Source organism: Dermacentor andersoni, chromosome 10, assembly GCF_023375885.2.
Source record: "Dermacentor andersoni chromosome 10, qqDerAnde1_hic_scaffold, whole genome shotgun sequence".
In the NCBI taxonomy this organism is placed as follows: domain Eukaryota; kingdom Metazoa; phylum Arthropoda; class Arachnida; order Ixodida; family Ixodidae; genus Dermacentor; species Dermacentor andersoni.
Window position 1 is genome coordinate 39,575,512 of NC_092823.1, and position 16,087 is coordinate 39,591,598.

General features: G+C 48.4%; 1 protein-coding gene across 1 annotated transcript; it reads right to left on the reverse strand.

The window, feature by feature from the left end:
- Positions 1 to 13,184: 13,184 nt before the first annotated feature.
- On the reverse strand, positions 13,185 to 15,056 carry LOC126519044 (solute carrier family 22 member 7-like). Its single transcript, XM_050168655.1, has one exon. It carries the CDS (start codon positions 15,054 to 15,056, stop codon positions 13,185 to 13,187), a length of 1,872 nt encoding a protein of 623 aa, XP_050024612.1.
- Positions 15,057 to 16,087: the final 1,031 nt, after the last annotated feature.

Here is a 16,087-nt window from a genome sequence, read left to right on the forward strand (position 1 = left end):
ACTTACTAAATGTTTTCGGCTGGTAGACTAGCCTTCGTCAGAGTACTCTGACGTTACTATGCGTATTACTACGTATTACATACCTTACTACGTATTACTACATGTTACTGTACTCTGACGAAGGCTGGTCCACCAGCCAAAAACGAAAACGTCGGGTCCTGCATACTGAACTTTGAAGAAACCCCCTATATATATATAGCAAGAAGACTAGCTTGCTAGTGGCATAGACGAAAGATTATAATATGTATGTATGTCAGTCTCTAAAAAATCCCTTTCAATTGATAACTTATAAGCCCTTGTCCCACGTTCTTTCATCTTTGTCCCTTCATGCTTTCCTAACCTTGCATCCATATCAACCCACAATATTTGCCATTTTGTACAAGTAGAGCACCCATAAATTGAAGTGCAAACACTGATGAATGCCTTTTCATGTAATTACTACAAGGAAGTGTGACATGTAATCGCTCGGTATCCCATTTATGAGCCTGGAGCAGTCCCAAGTGTACGTTTTAGAGTCTGAAGTAACCCACTGTTATTAATGCAGGTGAAACTGGAAATGGAATAATGCATTGTAGTATTTCTGGAATTATTTGCATTTGAATTTATGAGCACTATTGGTGGCCTCGCCTGAAATTTTAATAGAACCTCTGTGTGCCGAAAGCATCGTTAGCAATAATATACAGGCCTTTTGCAGCGTGCGCTGCATAATATAATGCAATAATATAAGGACTGACCCCTATGCTGTTTGCCGAAAACTATGAAAATTCTAATAGTGGTCCTTCTGGTGAGGAGATGCTTGAGACGCACTTCGTAGGCCTTGCTTATGCAAGCTTGACTTGTGTGTCCTTTCTTAAGTGTAAAGTATGCACAAAGCTGTTGTCACTGCCAAGACTTTTTCTCAACTGCAAGCTTTAATGAAGAGCATAACTGCAGCAGCAAACTAGCAAGACCTTTCTGGCAAACGAGCCAACTGTGCATTACCTGGGTCCTGGTTTTTCAGAAGGGCAAAGGCCTTTCGACTACCACATCCTGTTAATGGGAACACCAATCCTTGGTTTCACGTTGCAGGCTGTAAAATGATGGCACAAGCAGGTTGGATTAAGGTTCCAATTTTTACCGTGCTAAAAATGCAACCAACATGGCTCTGTGGTGGCGTCAGTGCAAGTTATCTGTTTGGACCACCAGCCCTGGCCTACACTTAGATATGTTGCACTTTAACTTTGATTCAGAGTTTGCTGTGGCATTGCACGTTTCCGGCTATGCTGTCAGGCAAACTCAACAATTATGCAACTTGCTTCTCGAGCGACTTCACCACCTTGTAACACTTTCATCGTTAACAGTATTCTTTGAGTCTCCACATGGGACTGAAAAAACCTTTGCTTTCTGCATGGCTGTGCAAGAAGTTGATAAAATGCAATTGCATTGAAACAAGGTAATATGACAAGTGTAGTAGTCATTTAGACAAGGAGAAAAGCGTTGATCACAGTTGCACCACTCCAGCCTGTGTCACATGAACATTTCTCATTTTTTAGGGTGTTCCCCAGAGGTCCTACCTTGACAGGCCCAAGCTGTTCCTGGATAATTCAGATCCAGATGAGCCCGAGGAAGCACCCTGTCGATCGTACGTCAGAAAGAAAAAGCGGCCTCATGAGTCCTTTCAAGTCATGCCTGACGTTAAAGTTAAGAGGCCGCCGTCTCCCAGCAGCCTCGTCATGCGGAAACCGATCGACTCTCTCCAGGACATCGTCAATGGCCTCATCGAGTCGGGGAAGCTGACGCCTCTCCTGACCAACCTTCTGGAAAAGGTGTGCTCATCCACGTCTCAAGAAGAAATGGAGCGCATCCTCAGGGACTACCGAGCGTCCAGTACCAAGGCGGCGGTGGTGAAGACCATCGGGTACCCGCGTGCGCTGCGCAGTCTTGCGCTGACGCTGCTCTGCTTCTCGCTGGAGGCCTACGAGGACGTCCAGAAGCTGTACGACGTGGCCATACCGGCTGTGCCGGTGGCCCGGGCCTGGATGAGCAACACGACCTGCGGGCCTGGCTTCCCTGGCGCCGTGTACGAGAACATCCGGGACAAGGCGACTGCGAGCGTGAGCGGCCGAGTTATGTGCACTCTGGTCGTGGACGACATGTCGATTCGCAAGGAGATCTCGCACGACGGCCGCAGTGTGCGCGGCTACATCGACTTCGGCACGGCCGTCGAGGATGACAGCCTGCCAGCTGCCCGCAATGTCCTCGTCTTCGTAGTTGTCTCGCTCGAGCTGGACTGGAAAGCGCCGTGCGCCTACTTCTTCATCGATGACCTTTCAGACCGAGACATGGCGGGCCTGCTGCGCCTCTGCATCTCCAAGCTGCATGACGCACGTGCAGATGTTGTGGCTGTAACGTTCGGGGGCCCCACATTCAACGCGGGCCTCCTGCGCGAGCTGGGCGCCAATCCGAGCCCCGAGAGCATGCGGCCGTGGTTCCCGCACCCGGAGTGCCCCGAAACGAGGGTGCACGTTGTCTTTGATGCGCGTCAGATGCAGGCACTGGTGAAGACGTCACTAGCGCTCCTTCACCGTATTTGCGACAGCACAGCGTCCGAGATTCGGTGGAACTATGTGATGGAGCTGCACCGCGCGCAGGCATTCATCTACCCGACGGGCCACCGGTTCACGAATGTAGACTGGGATGCGCTGCTCATGCGTGTCAGCCTGTCAGAGCCCGTGCTGGGAATGAACTTCGCCAACGGCATCGAGTTCTGCGGCCGTGCACTGCAAATGCCACAGTTCCGCGGCTGCGAGGCGACCATCCGCTTCATCAAGACCTTCCACCAGCTCACTGAGATGCTCAGGTCGACCGCAGCCACCCAGGTGTGTGGATTCATTATTCCGTGTTAAGGGTTTTATATGCCATCCATGATGGTAGTAGCTTCACCGCAATATAGTTGTGTAACGCGGTGAAGGCTACACAGGGCTTTCCGGTGAAGCATATTGATAGTGGGAAAAACTAATGGTGGAGCAGTGAAACTTACGAACAATAGAAATGGCGAACTGCTGCTTGGTATAGTGCTCTGTCACGGGACCTAGTATGTTTTTTAATTGTACCCAATGGGTGTGGTAGGGTCATTGTGTCGTTAAACGCAGAACTTTGTTCAGGGTGTCTGCCAACAGAGAAAACCAGGGGTTCTCAGGGATTTTGAATAGTCTGGAAATACTCAGGGAAAACTTAGGGAATTTGTACTTCTGTCAGGGAAAATGAGCAGTAATTTTGTAGAAAAGGAACTAAGGTCGCGGTAATGCTGGCTCGAGTAATAGAGAGGAATCGTAACGAATCCTCTTTGACGCCGTGTCGTCTGCCGGAGGTGTTGCCAGTGTACAGTCAACGACCGACTTTCCGGACGGCCGATTATTCGGACAGCTTCGCGGCACCACCACGTACCCCATAGAGTCAGTTTACAAGAACGTCGGACTCGAGAACCCTTCGCCGTTCGATTTTCCGGACATTTTGCCGTGACCGCAAGTCCGAAACAGCATTAATCAAAGCCGCCACCACTGCAGTCATTTTGATTACCTTGCCGCCTAGAACCGGCGCTCTCGCATGCAGATTCGCTGGCAGCCGTAGCCACCACCGCGGCAACGCAACACCTAGCGGCTTCGACGTTCATTATTAAGCTTCTTGCCATTCTGTGCCGTGTTTTTCATTTAGAGAGTTCGGCGCTGTGAGCAGTGACACTGACTCCGCCTTTGTGGTCCTCACAATTGGCTCCGAAGCTCGGAAAGCACGGCAAGTTGTGTAATACCGGTTCCCGAAAGTCAGCTTCGCTTTCCTACAGCAATGCCACGCGGTGAAGCTTACGCGCAAGTAGTGTGGTGAAGCCTAACAAGCGTGGGAAGGGGCAATTGTGACGGGGCACGGTATGTATTCCTTAATTATACACGCGTGCACCCCCATCTGTCACAATACGAGCACCGATATGCCTATTACGTGTACTGGCAGGCCATCAGAGCTTTTTCAGATGGGCCTGTGGGGATTTGAGCCCTTAAGGGCAGTAAAATACATGCATTCATTTTTAGAACTGTCCGATTTTTCGAATGTTTTCGTGGCCCCTAGGGAGTCCGAAATATCAGACGTTGACTGTACAACTGACCAAGAGAATGCTTCAAATGGTCCGTGGGGCGAATGAGCGGTGGAAGGAGGATGAGAACAGAAACGACCCGCACATTGAGGAATGAATGGGAAAGGAAGCATGCCACTGCTTCTTTGAAGGAGCTTGAGCTCAAAAAACAGTTTTGGCTGATGCCGAGATGCAGGTGTCTCTCATCCAAACCAAAATAAACTCTTTAAAGCAATGAAATGCAACACTGAGGCGTTGTGCGTGGACTGATAGTATGTCAGGGACAGTTGAGGTTGAGTTACCAACTGTTGAATCTCACTTCTGACAAAGTTCAGACCTCGTACCAATGAGCTTGCTATCAGTTAATAGAAATAGCTCATATTCGAAAATATTTGCTTCTGTATGCGTCCGCTTTTTATTTGTATTTCAGACAATTCGGCTCGATTTGCAATCGGTTGTTACCATATTTTTGGAAGATATTTTATTCATTGTGCATTTTAATAACCCCGCCCTTCTGTTTTCTTTTTGATTAAAATAGACGCTACTCCTTACTATTCAAACTGGATTAAGTAATTTTTTTAATTTATTAACATGCTTACTAGAGAGTGACAGCTTTGGGCGATTTGGTGTCAACCTGTGTTGAAAGAAAACAAGTTCTGTGTCACTCAGAGAATTTGGAAACATGAACTTGGTAGACACCTTGATTATGTTCAGCCATTTTCAGCACATGCATCCCATCGCCTTTATTCTTACAACTTATCGCCCTATTCATCTTGCACAAACATGTTTAAGTATTCATTCTTTCCATGTACAATTCAAGACTGGAATGCTTTGCCTTCCAGTGTCTTTCTTATCTGATGCAATCACAGCATTTGAGCAAGCTGTGTCGGCGCGCCAAATACAGTTTTGTGTGTGTTCTACGTTGTTATCATAATGTGTTCGTGTACTTTTATTACAGATGGGTATTGCTTTGTTTTTGAAAAACAAAAAAAAAGAACTTGTGTTTGCTTCTACCATTACTGTATTTGATTACCACCAGGTTGGTGCCCTTAAGTTCGCAGCATACTTGTAAATAGTAAACAAGTACACTCACCCATGCATCGTGTCCAGTCACAGCAGTCTAAGAAGTGCACCTGCAGGCCATCAGAGCTGTTTGTGATGTGGCTGTGGTGATGGTGACTTACCCTTGTCTCATCACCATTGATGAGCCCTGTGTGTTGTGTCTACATTAAGTACCATTTGCTAGGCTTCTTAATAAGCTCATACACAGGGTGCACCATATTTAGCCTCTATTGACAACTAAATTTGGCTTCGATAATGGCTGCATGCTCGAATCGGATAGTGCATGCCTGTTTTGGGTGGTGGTTCTACAATAGCAGCCCATGGCAAGTCTTTAGCATAAGATGGCTGTTTGTTAGTCTCCATTTCAGTTACGCCTCCCTATGCATGGCAGCGCAGCAGGTTTATAGTGGAACTAGGCTTCCACATTAAGGGTGATGTGGCCGCAGAAGTTCACAGCCAGCCACTCTTGGGTAGTACGGGATCTGTAGGATTAAGCAAATCTATTATTAGCGAAGTCACCTAGTGACATTGTGCACAGAAAGCTTGGTTGTTGACTCTGCCACTTGAAGCTGCCCCACAATGGTCATAATTAGCTTTTTTTTGAAGGTTTTAATTTTCGGTTCTAAATTTTAGGTTCTTATGATTAAGTTCTCACTCATCATGGCCTCCACTTCCTGGAGGAACTCAACCACCATAATGGCGTTTGAGCACTGCAGTGATTATTTGTCTTTCTTGTCTTTGTCACATACTATAATTGGCTATGAAATGTTGTGTCCTCCCTAAAAGAAAGGATTTGGCTACATTAAAGAAGGTGGTGATCTTCAAGTCCCTGTGGTTGGCATGTAAGACATCTAAGATGGGCAGCATACACCTCTGTCAAGAAAGAAAAGGCAAAGACAAGAAAAGACAAAGAGGGGATAATTGCTTATGCTGGCTATTGTGCCTCTTGACCACAATGCAGAGCGATTGGACAGGGCTGTCTTTTTTTCTGAGAGCACACGTCGCTGTGTGGTGCAATAAACTTTTATTAGAGAAAGGGAGAACAGGGACTGCATTCTGAAATGTTCGCCTTACGCGATAGTTTCGCTGCCGCAATAGTCACATTCAATAGATCAAGCGACTGCTTACTCATGACGTCAGCGTGCACTACCAACACGCACTGTCGAACGCTTCACATCGCATGAGATAGCGTACCATGCGAGTGCAGAGCGGTTCGGGTGTGTTGTTTTCGAGCGTAGTGGCCACAGTACGGGTTCTGCGCGCTGACTGCAGTTAGGTACGGCTGCTTTAGGTAAAATAAATAGCAAAAGGAAGACTGAAATGATTTATTTTAAATGAATCAATAAATATCGCCACAAAACAATGTGTGTCAGACGCCACCGAGAAGGCTACTATAAACTACCACCTATCTTATCTCTAGTACACTCCACCACCAACCGAACACCAAGAGACACCAAAGGATATGTTCGTTTATTCAATATATGTCGAGAGCACCCATCGACACCATGACGTTAAAAAGCCGGAACTGCTAGATGGCATGTTTTATTTTCCAGTTTTGCTAAAACAGCCAATCAGGCTGCGCCGTTGGTGGAGGCGTGGCCAAGGCAATAGTTTCGCGGAAGATGAACATTTCAAAACATGTACCCAGAGTGACATCATGAGAACTCACTAAAGTCCATTTATAACAGTGATAAGCAAGTTGAAAATGTGATTGTTATTAACGGCATCCTCTAGTATCAGTGTTTATGTAATACATTTTCAATATACAAACAAAAATACATCAGTATACCTATTATCATGATGAACATTATAGTCACTGTCAAACTGTACTCTGTATATACACAAACATTGTGCAGTACAGCTGACTAGTAACCAAAGAGAAAAAGTTAAAAGATCTCATTAAAAATGTTTAACTTATACCTGGACCAGTGTTCTGTGCTTGCTGTACACAGTGAAGTGGGCAATACCAATTGTTGTAACTGGTGATCATAATGAGTAGTATCATTATATGCAGGGGTGCAGTGTGTCATATGACACAGGTTATCTCCAGTCTGTGAATAGTGCCATGACTCTGGCACGAATATGAATGATGAGCATTGGCTGTAGTAATCGTAACAACAATCATATAGGTCGAAACCGAGAAAAGCTTTCACAATAGCTGCGGATTCGTGAACTGATTCTCATCCTTCCATCCTCTGCTTGCAGGGATACGGGGCCCCTCTGCAAAGGGAAAACATCGATGTCTGGAAGCCGTTCCTTGAAAGCTGCAAGACTTACATCTCTAACCTAACCAACATCCACGGCAACCCAATCACGAGCACCAACCGGAAAACGCCTTACCTGGCCTTCCTGGTCACCATTGAAAGTCTGCTGTCCCTGTGCTCTAGGCTGCTCTTGGGTGAGGAGGCTGAGAGCTCATCACCACCACCACTAGACCGGCTATTGACAGGTTGCCTGAGCCAGGACCATGCCGAGGAACTGTTCGCTGCCATCCGCAAGGCAGCGCGGCGGGAAAGACTTAACGCCACGCTGTTTAGGATGGCCATCAAGAAGGTCTTGGCATGCAACGATGGCCCTGAAAGGCGCTCCAAGCACAAGCCCCTCAGACGCGGGGTGCTGTGCGCGGTGCAGAAGTTTTGCGAAAAGTACAAGCTCCCCACAGCCCTCAGTTAGCTCTCAAGGGCCGAGCGAGCTCCCATACGCTGCATGAGACAGAGTAAAGGGAGCAGTAGTCATGGTCATAGTCATAGTGCCTGAGTGGCACAGAGAGCCTGTGGGATGTCCATCTGATAATAATGTGTCAGGTAATGCATACTCGCAGCACATTTTTGGTGTCATCTGAATGGCTATCGAAACGTGTACTGGCACACGATGAGGGATCCAAACAGCACTGCGAGGACAAGCCCTGTCAGACAGGGAGTGCTGTGTGCTCTGCAAAAGTTGTGCGTGAGCTTTCCGCGATCCTCACCTTCTTGAGGAATATATGTGGCGAGCTCTTGAAGGCTGTATGAGGCAGTTCAATCAGATGTACATATACCTGCACATGACCCCTACACAGCACAGGGAAGAACTGGTATTGCATCCTGCTGATAACGTGCAGGTAATGCATGTTCACATCATGGGCTACAGCGTCATCTGGATGGCTACCAAGGTATGAAGGATCCTGTCACGCAGCAACTCTGAATAGTGAAGAAGCAGATGTTTGGGAGATGCTGAGTGCTGTGCAAGCGGCAGAAGCTCTGCAAAAAATGTGGAAACTATCCTTGGCTGTGAGTTAGTTTTTAACACTTGTATGAGAACAAGTCAGGTTCATCCGTGTATATTTATCCGAGTCAGAACAACTGAACTTCATCTGTGTACATACATTGCACATAGTGCTCGGCTGGCAAAGAGAACATTGTAAATGACCTGCTAGAGATGCCTGGGGCAGCACATAATTATATGATGGTTAATATGTCGTCCACCATCACTCATTGTACAGGGTTCTTTAAATAAATGTTTACTGGTCAGAGAATGATGCTCCGGTATGCCGCGAACAAAGCTACTGCATGCTATATCCAGTGCTTGGAAATGCCACACAAGGTGTGATTGTGTGCAAAATCTCACAAAAATAGTACCACTACGAAAATTGTGTTTTCGTTGGCTTTTCACTCTAGAACCTTGATTTGCAATTAGTCAAGAGTGTATATAATTTGCACAATGCTTCACTGGCGAAGAAAGGGGCATTCATACTTCAGCAGCAAATAGTAATTCAAATAACTCTTTGCACCCATTTGATAAATGAAACCAGTGAAAATTAGTACATTAATAAATTAAATCAGCACATTAACCTTGGTTGATGAATCGAATAGTAGACATTCATTTTTCTTTTGCTCGCCATGGTGCCACCTAGCAGCTATGGCATTGCACTGATAAGTCCGAGGTTGTGGGATCAAATCCCGGCTGTGGCAGCTGCATTTCGATGGGGGTGAAATGCAAAAATGCCCGTGTGCCGTGCATTGGGTACATGTACAAGAACACCAGGTGGTCAAAATTAATGCGTAGTTTCCTCACTATGGGGGTGACTTAAACTCCCTCTCCCCCCAAAATATATTTTTTTTTATTTATAACAGTCTATAACAGGAGGAGGTCCTGAAGTAAAGTAACTTTTAGAAACACTGCCATGCGCTACTATGTTTACAAGATAAAGGTAACGCTGTATCGAGAACTCAGCAGAATTGAATAACGTGTACTCATGCAATTTTCAAGGTCTTGTTTTCAATCATGCACAATTTTTGTATCTTGAACCTCGTCAAATTTGGTGCAGTGGTTGCCGAGAGAAACTAATTATCCTTCTACATGTATTCAGATTGGAGCACCCGAGCTAAAGAAAGTGTATAACAGCTGTGTCTTACCAGTACTCACGTACGGGGCAGAAACCTGGAGGCTTACAAAAAGGGTTCTACCTAAATTGAGAACGACGCAACGAGCTAACGAGGGTGTAACGAGGGTGTAACGTTAAGGAATAAGAAAAGAGCAGCATGGGTGAGGGAAAAAACGCGAATTAATGACATCTTAGTTGAAATCAAGCAAAAGAAATGGGCATGGGCAGGACATGTAATGAGGAGGGAAGATAACCGATGGTCATTAAGGGTTACGGACTGGATTCCAAGGGAAGGGAAGCGTAGCAGGGGGCGGCAGAAAGTTAGGTGGGTGGATGAGATTTAGAAGTTTGCAGGGACGACATGGCCACAATTTGTACATGACCGGGGTAGTTAGAGAAGTATGGGAGTTTGCCCTGCGGTGGGCTTATCCAGGCCGATGATGAGGATGATGACCCGAGCTAAAGCTTCATCTTAAGGCAGACATGCAGCCAACGCTCAACCATAGGGTCTCTTCCATCTCTCGTTCCGTACTGCCCAGGACTCCGGGGGGCTCAGCTTTCAGCCAATGGCGACGTTTGTATGAACCCGATAAAGTCCGGCGAGTCGGCTACTTGGACCAAAAAGTGGTCATCGGGTTCGCGAAAGCGCTAGCGTTTCGGGCCGAGTGAGCGTTGAGCCGTCTGCACTCAACACGCCTGTGTGGGTTGACTCGTTCTACCCGCTTGGCAAAATGCATGCAAATCGGTCGGGTCGGGATGGGTCAACTCGACTCCCTGACTCGACCCGCTCGCATCGGTTTCATGTGAACGAGGCTAATGAAAGTTTGCGCATATGCAGCTTCTGAGACAGTCACATGCGGTCGGGGAAGGCAAATCGAATAGGCCCACTGACACTATGCATGCCAGAGGAACAGGTTCAGCGCCATCGTGCACGGCCGTTCATTCGGGCCAGTTCTCGCTGTCTCCGGCAAAAGATGGCTGCCGGCTACCTATGCAAGCGCTGAATATTCTGGTCTTTTACTTACAGAATCGCGCAAATTTCACCAGAGGAATAATGGCGCACCTTCTTCTGAGAAAGCTACACATCGTCGGCCATTTTCAGTTGTCCGTTTATCCAGTACGTCGCATCCTCCGTTTTCTAGGCAGCCCCCCCCCCCCTCCCCCCGATAGCTCCACGCGACGCGTGAAATTGGGCGTGACCGTGCTGCCTGCACGGTTCAATTGCGCCGCTGACTGCTGTGTCGTAATCGCCAGCTTGCCAGCATTTAACTCTTTTTTTTTTCTTGCGAGCTTTCCCGTCGGGTGTGTTTTCGGTTGGCGAACGCGTTCGGTTTGCACTGTAGCGTTTTGACGTCGCTATGTCTCGTGCTCGCAAGCTCATAGCGGGGGAACGAAATGTACCAACGACTTCGTTGCCGTTTTTTTTTTCTTCTTTCGGCGTCACTCGCGGAGAAAAGGCAAAGCAAATGCCAGCAGCAGCTTCCAAGTTCTTGGTGCCGGGATCACCATTTCCGAACGGACTACGTTCTTTCGCTTCGGCTAACGAGACTGGGTCTTTAGTAAATAGGTAACAGCGCGCAGTATGTCCGCCTTAAGTTTTGAAGTAACGCAAACGGAGCACGCGCGTTTATGGCGTGCATTTACTGACTGCCGTAAATGGAAGAGTTTCGGCCTCGCGGAGATATGTAAGTGTAGACGTATTATACGGCAATACCGGTAGACGTACCTAAAAACGGCAGCGCTCGTAATGTCCCGTTGTAACACCGGCACGAACCATAATACGCTAGCAAAATGTTTACTCCTCTACATATGAAAAAGAGCAGGTACAAAACCTTTTGCGGGGATTACTTGGTACCAATCGCGTTTATGGAGATCGTACAGGACATTTATCAGCGTTTTTTACAATGTGACATCACACGATCACTCCAATAGCACCGCTATTTACTGCTATGCCTTTCGTTACTCCGGTGCGCCTTTAACCTCGAAAGGCTGGCCCGAGAGGAGCTCCAAGCACCCAGTGTTCGGGTCCTCAGATGAACCTGACAACACTACCGCCGCGTCACCGAGAACGATTACCGCTCTGACAGCGCGAAATTCAGGTTGACGAGAGAGGACGTCACTCTGTTGTTGAGGGCGGCGTCTGATGCACTCGTTAGTTCAGTCTGTGCTGCATTCGTGGACAACCTTGGCCTGAGTGCCCCTCGCGCAATTAAGGGCGTCCCAGACCAGCACCATATCCTAAGGGTACACCATCCCCCTTCCCTCCCACCTGCCAGTATAGCCTTCACTTTCCCCCTAAAGAGGAACGATAATGTTTCTACAATATGTTTAGAAGTGTCTGAGAAACATCACAAGATGAACACTGGACTGAGGGTAGCGACGTTAGTGCGACTAGCAGTCTATCTTTTGATGGGTGTGTAATTGGTTAAATGTTTTATAAGCTATGATGAATATTGATTGATTGATTTTATTCACGATAAATATGTTTCGATAATATATTTTATTCACGCATCTGAATCGCTATATCTTCATCCGTTATGACGGATTATCTTGATTATGACGATGGAAGTAATGCGATAGCGAAAGTTGTGATTAGCAAAAATGCATAGTGTTTGTTGAGTAGATTGACGAGCTGTCTTTAATTGTTCTATATCTATTTCTTCGCATACTTTTTCTGTATAGATACATATCTACACACAGATACATTTTAAGAAGTGACTCGGTCCGCCACCAGCACTGGTGGAAGGCACGGCATCGCCACATGCGACATAGCCGTTGAATGAATTGCCTTAATGAATAGTCATTACAACTTCGTTGGAATGGCCAACCATTAAGCGGACGCGCTCGACTTTGATGGGATGCTATCGCTTTACTGTAAGGGTATAATGCTACACGTTCCTTGTGTCGTCTTGACGCACTAATTCTGGAAGATTGGCCAAGCATGCGCGCATGCCACTATTGTATCCCCAGTGACCCAAGTTGTCTACTAAGCGAGGCAGCAGCCATCAGCAAGTTTTCTATTCTGGCATATACCCAGTGGTTCAAGCTAGTAGTCAACTTTTTGGTTCACAGGTATGTGAAAGAAGTTAGATACGAACAGTATGCTAATCGCACTCAGCAAGGACTGTAGAACAGGGGGGCAGGGGGAGTCTGGAGTACGGAGTACGAAGCAGTCTACACTACGACAGGTGAGGCGTAGGGAAGAAGGCGGTTTATGCTGCAGACACGTGTTAGAAATTGGTAGATCCTGCTCTAAGTGCTGCCTCGCAACTTTCCAACTGCGTCTGTAATTCAGTGACAAACTGTAGTGCTGGTCTCACGGAGAGAGAGAAAGAAAGAGACGGTCTCTTTAAAAAGACTACATGGCTTTATATTATGGAGAAGTCTACACGGCATCTTTGAGAGCGTGGGCGCGTTGGCTATGAATACAAAACTATATATTGCAGGCCATTAAACGAGTAAGATACGTAATAAACATACCGGTCCATCAAAAATACAAAAATAGAGAATATCTGCTAGTTTCCAGAAGCTTAGTTTCAGAGCAAGGCTAGCTTAATACAGTTGATTTGAACCTGATACGAGCATATTAGAAGCAGCTTCGTACAGTTCGAGAACTCGACACCACCAAAGGAGTGCGCTCAATCTTCGTGCTGCTTGTCACTTTTCCATGTGGTCGGTGCAAAAGCCACGGGATGTCTTAGAACTGCCCGGAATGATCCTGGTACGGCTTTTCCGGCTCTTCCTGCCGGAGGACTTGGAGCTGTCCGCGCTTGTAGTCTTGAGCGCGTTATCTTGAGTTTGCCGCACCAGGGTCCGCTTCATGTGGTCCACGGTAATCCTGGTGGAGTCCGAAGCTAGCCTAGTCACGATCTTCGCTTCCTCCACCACCGTTGTGCGTGGCAGGGCACGGATGACACGCAGACAGACGAAGAGGAGCAGTCCTGTCACGGCAAAGAGCACGTCTTCGTGTGCGTTCGGCTTCAGTATGAAAGTCAAGGACGCGCACGTGGCCGCGACGCGTCCACTGGCGAACGCCCAGCAGATAGCGCCTCCCCGCACGGCCGACGGGAACAGCTCGAGCACGTATGTGTGACAGTGGACGAAAATCACAGTTGAGGTGCCTTTGGATAGCGCGAGCAAGACCTTGCTGACGGTACCGAGTCCGGCGGCGGCGGCGATACTCAGCGCGCATTGGATGATGCCTGTCAGCACGAAGCAACTAGTAAGGACCGTAATAAGGGCGACGCCGGTCATCAAGAAGTGCATGGCCGCGTACGTCAACAGCGTGATGACCACCGTGAGGCCCGGGATCCAGAACTCCCCCGAACGTGCCGTCGTGAAAGCGCTGACGTGATAGACGAACGATATGCAGAAGCAGACAAAGAACATGGCCAACGCTCGACGTCGGAGGGAGTGACAGTCGATCAAGTCGTCTCTGTCTGTGCCTTCCTGACCCGTGCATTTCTCGACCTGTTCCCTGAGTTTTCGCACGAGGCAGGCGGTGGTAGCAAGCGGGAAGTTGTTTGTCTTGGCAGCCTGCATCATGACTGCTTCCGCCGCGTTCAGCCTTCCTTTTGCGACAAGCCAGCGGGGTGACTCTCGTGCTACAGACAAAGCAGGGAGCAGGAAAGCCGTCGGAGCGAGGAAGATGACCTGCTTCAGACGCCAGTCGACGACCACAGATTTGACGATGGCCTTCCAAATCTCGCCTATCGCCGCACTGACAACCGCCAGGAACAGGACCTGTTGTGGCCTGTGCGTGTGTGTCATCACCTCGAATGGGATTAGGAATGTGAAAATCGTGTATGCGGCGGCGCTGCCCCCGTTAAAGAAACGTGCCGCAGCGTAACTCGCGTAACTTGTCGCCACCAATGTGCACAGCGTGCAGGTCACCGTCGCCACAGCGGAGCCCACGAGCATGGCTCTCCTGCCGACGTAGTCCACGAACGCTCCGAGCAGGGTAAGCGAAACGACAGAACCGGTATTCTGCAGGGTGACAAGGGCTGCCGGCAGCAAACGTCGGTGGCACACCATGTTCCAATAACTCACCGCACTGGTCTCGGCCGTCCGAACGTCGTAGTCCCACTCTTCACAGGGCGCATCGAGTGTGTCGTTGGTGTCGTCGAGCTCACGCTGGCCTAGGAAGCATCTGCTGTACCACCAGCCGGCCTCGGCAGGTCCAGCGCCAATCTTCCCATCTTCACTGGAACTGCTGGGTTGAACGGGGAGCTTGCAGCGTTCGTAGACGCGGCAGCGGCTGAAGCGTCCGTCGGCCTCTGTCGGTATCGCAATATTCTTCCAATTGGCTGCAGAGATGTTGAAGCCGGCGAGCGGCTTGCACCAATGGTCGACGTCACCGGTGACGAGGGGCACAACGGCGGTTTGGCTATTAAGCGAAAAGACTCCCAGAAGTAGCAGAAGGAGCGTCCTCTTCTGGAAAGGCCCGTGGCCGAAGCCTTCTTCGCAGTCAAACGATTCACTTGTTCGTAGATCAGCGCCGGCCAGTCGTTTCGGGAACAAGAGGTCCATGGCCTGGTTGTAAGGTGCGGCACTTGGGGTCCAGAAGGCTTGAACGAACTATACCTGAAGACTTCAGATGAGAGCTGTCTGTACGGACTGACAGAAAGGAAGGCGTCTTTTTTTCTTCTTTTTGAGCGTGCGCTTTTGTCTGTCTCTCGTGCCCTTAGAAGGAGTTTTCTTCTTTCGCTGCAACTTACTGAACAAAAAGTCGTTAGCGTGCTTTAAACTTTTGTCCCCTGCGTTTTCGAATATATATATATATATATATATATATATATATATATATATATATATGGATAGCTCCAGCTCCCAGGAGTAAATAAGTAATCTCATTCGCAGTGCTTCGCAATCATGACAGGGCTAGTCGAAATCCCGTCATTGGTAATCACCATGTAGGAAGGAAAGAGATAGAAGAGAGAGATAGAGGAGAGCATACCGCAATGTGATTGAATCCAAACTTGATGGCCCAACACGTGAGTGAGTGAGTGAGTGAGTGAGTGAGTGAGTGAGTGAGTGAGTGAGTGAGTGAGTGAGTGAGTGAGTGAGTGAGTGAGTGAGAGAGTGAGTGAGTGAGTGAGTGAGTGAAGAAACTTTATTGCAGGTCCGGCGAGGACGCGAACTCGTCGCGCACCCGGCTAGTCCCACGTCGGGACCGGCAGGTCTAGTCCACCGGCGCGGTCGCGGGCACGCCGGACAGCCAGGATTTGCTTTTCTAGTGCGAATGGAGGCGTTATTGGAAATCTGGCCGCAGGAGTCGACGACAACGATGGAAAAGGTCTTCCCATCGCTGTACTCTGTGGCGTCGACGAAGCTTGCTCTCATGTCTCGTTGCTTGATCTATTTGAGAATGGCTGCTTCTCTGGCCTTGCGTCTGCCTTTGTTATGGACGGGATGGACGTTTCGGGGCCCAGGGGCCACTGCGAACGTGTCTCGAATGCACCTAGGGATCGAGGTACTGACCATCGGGAATCCCGCAGGGTGGTAACCCAGCTCTTCTAGGAAGTGTTTACCTGCCGCTGTGGTGCTCAGGCGAGTGGGAG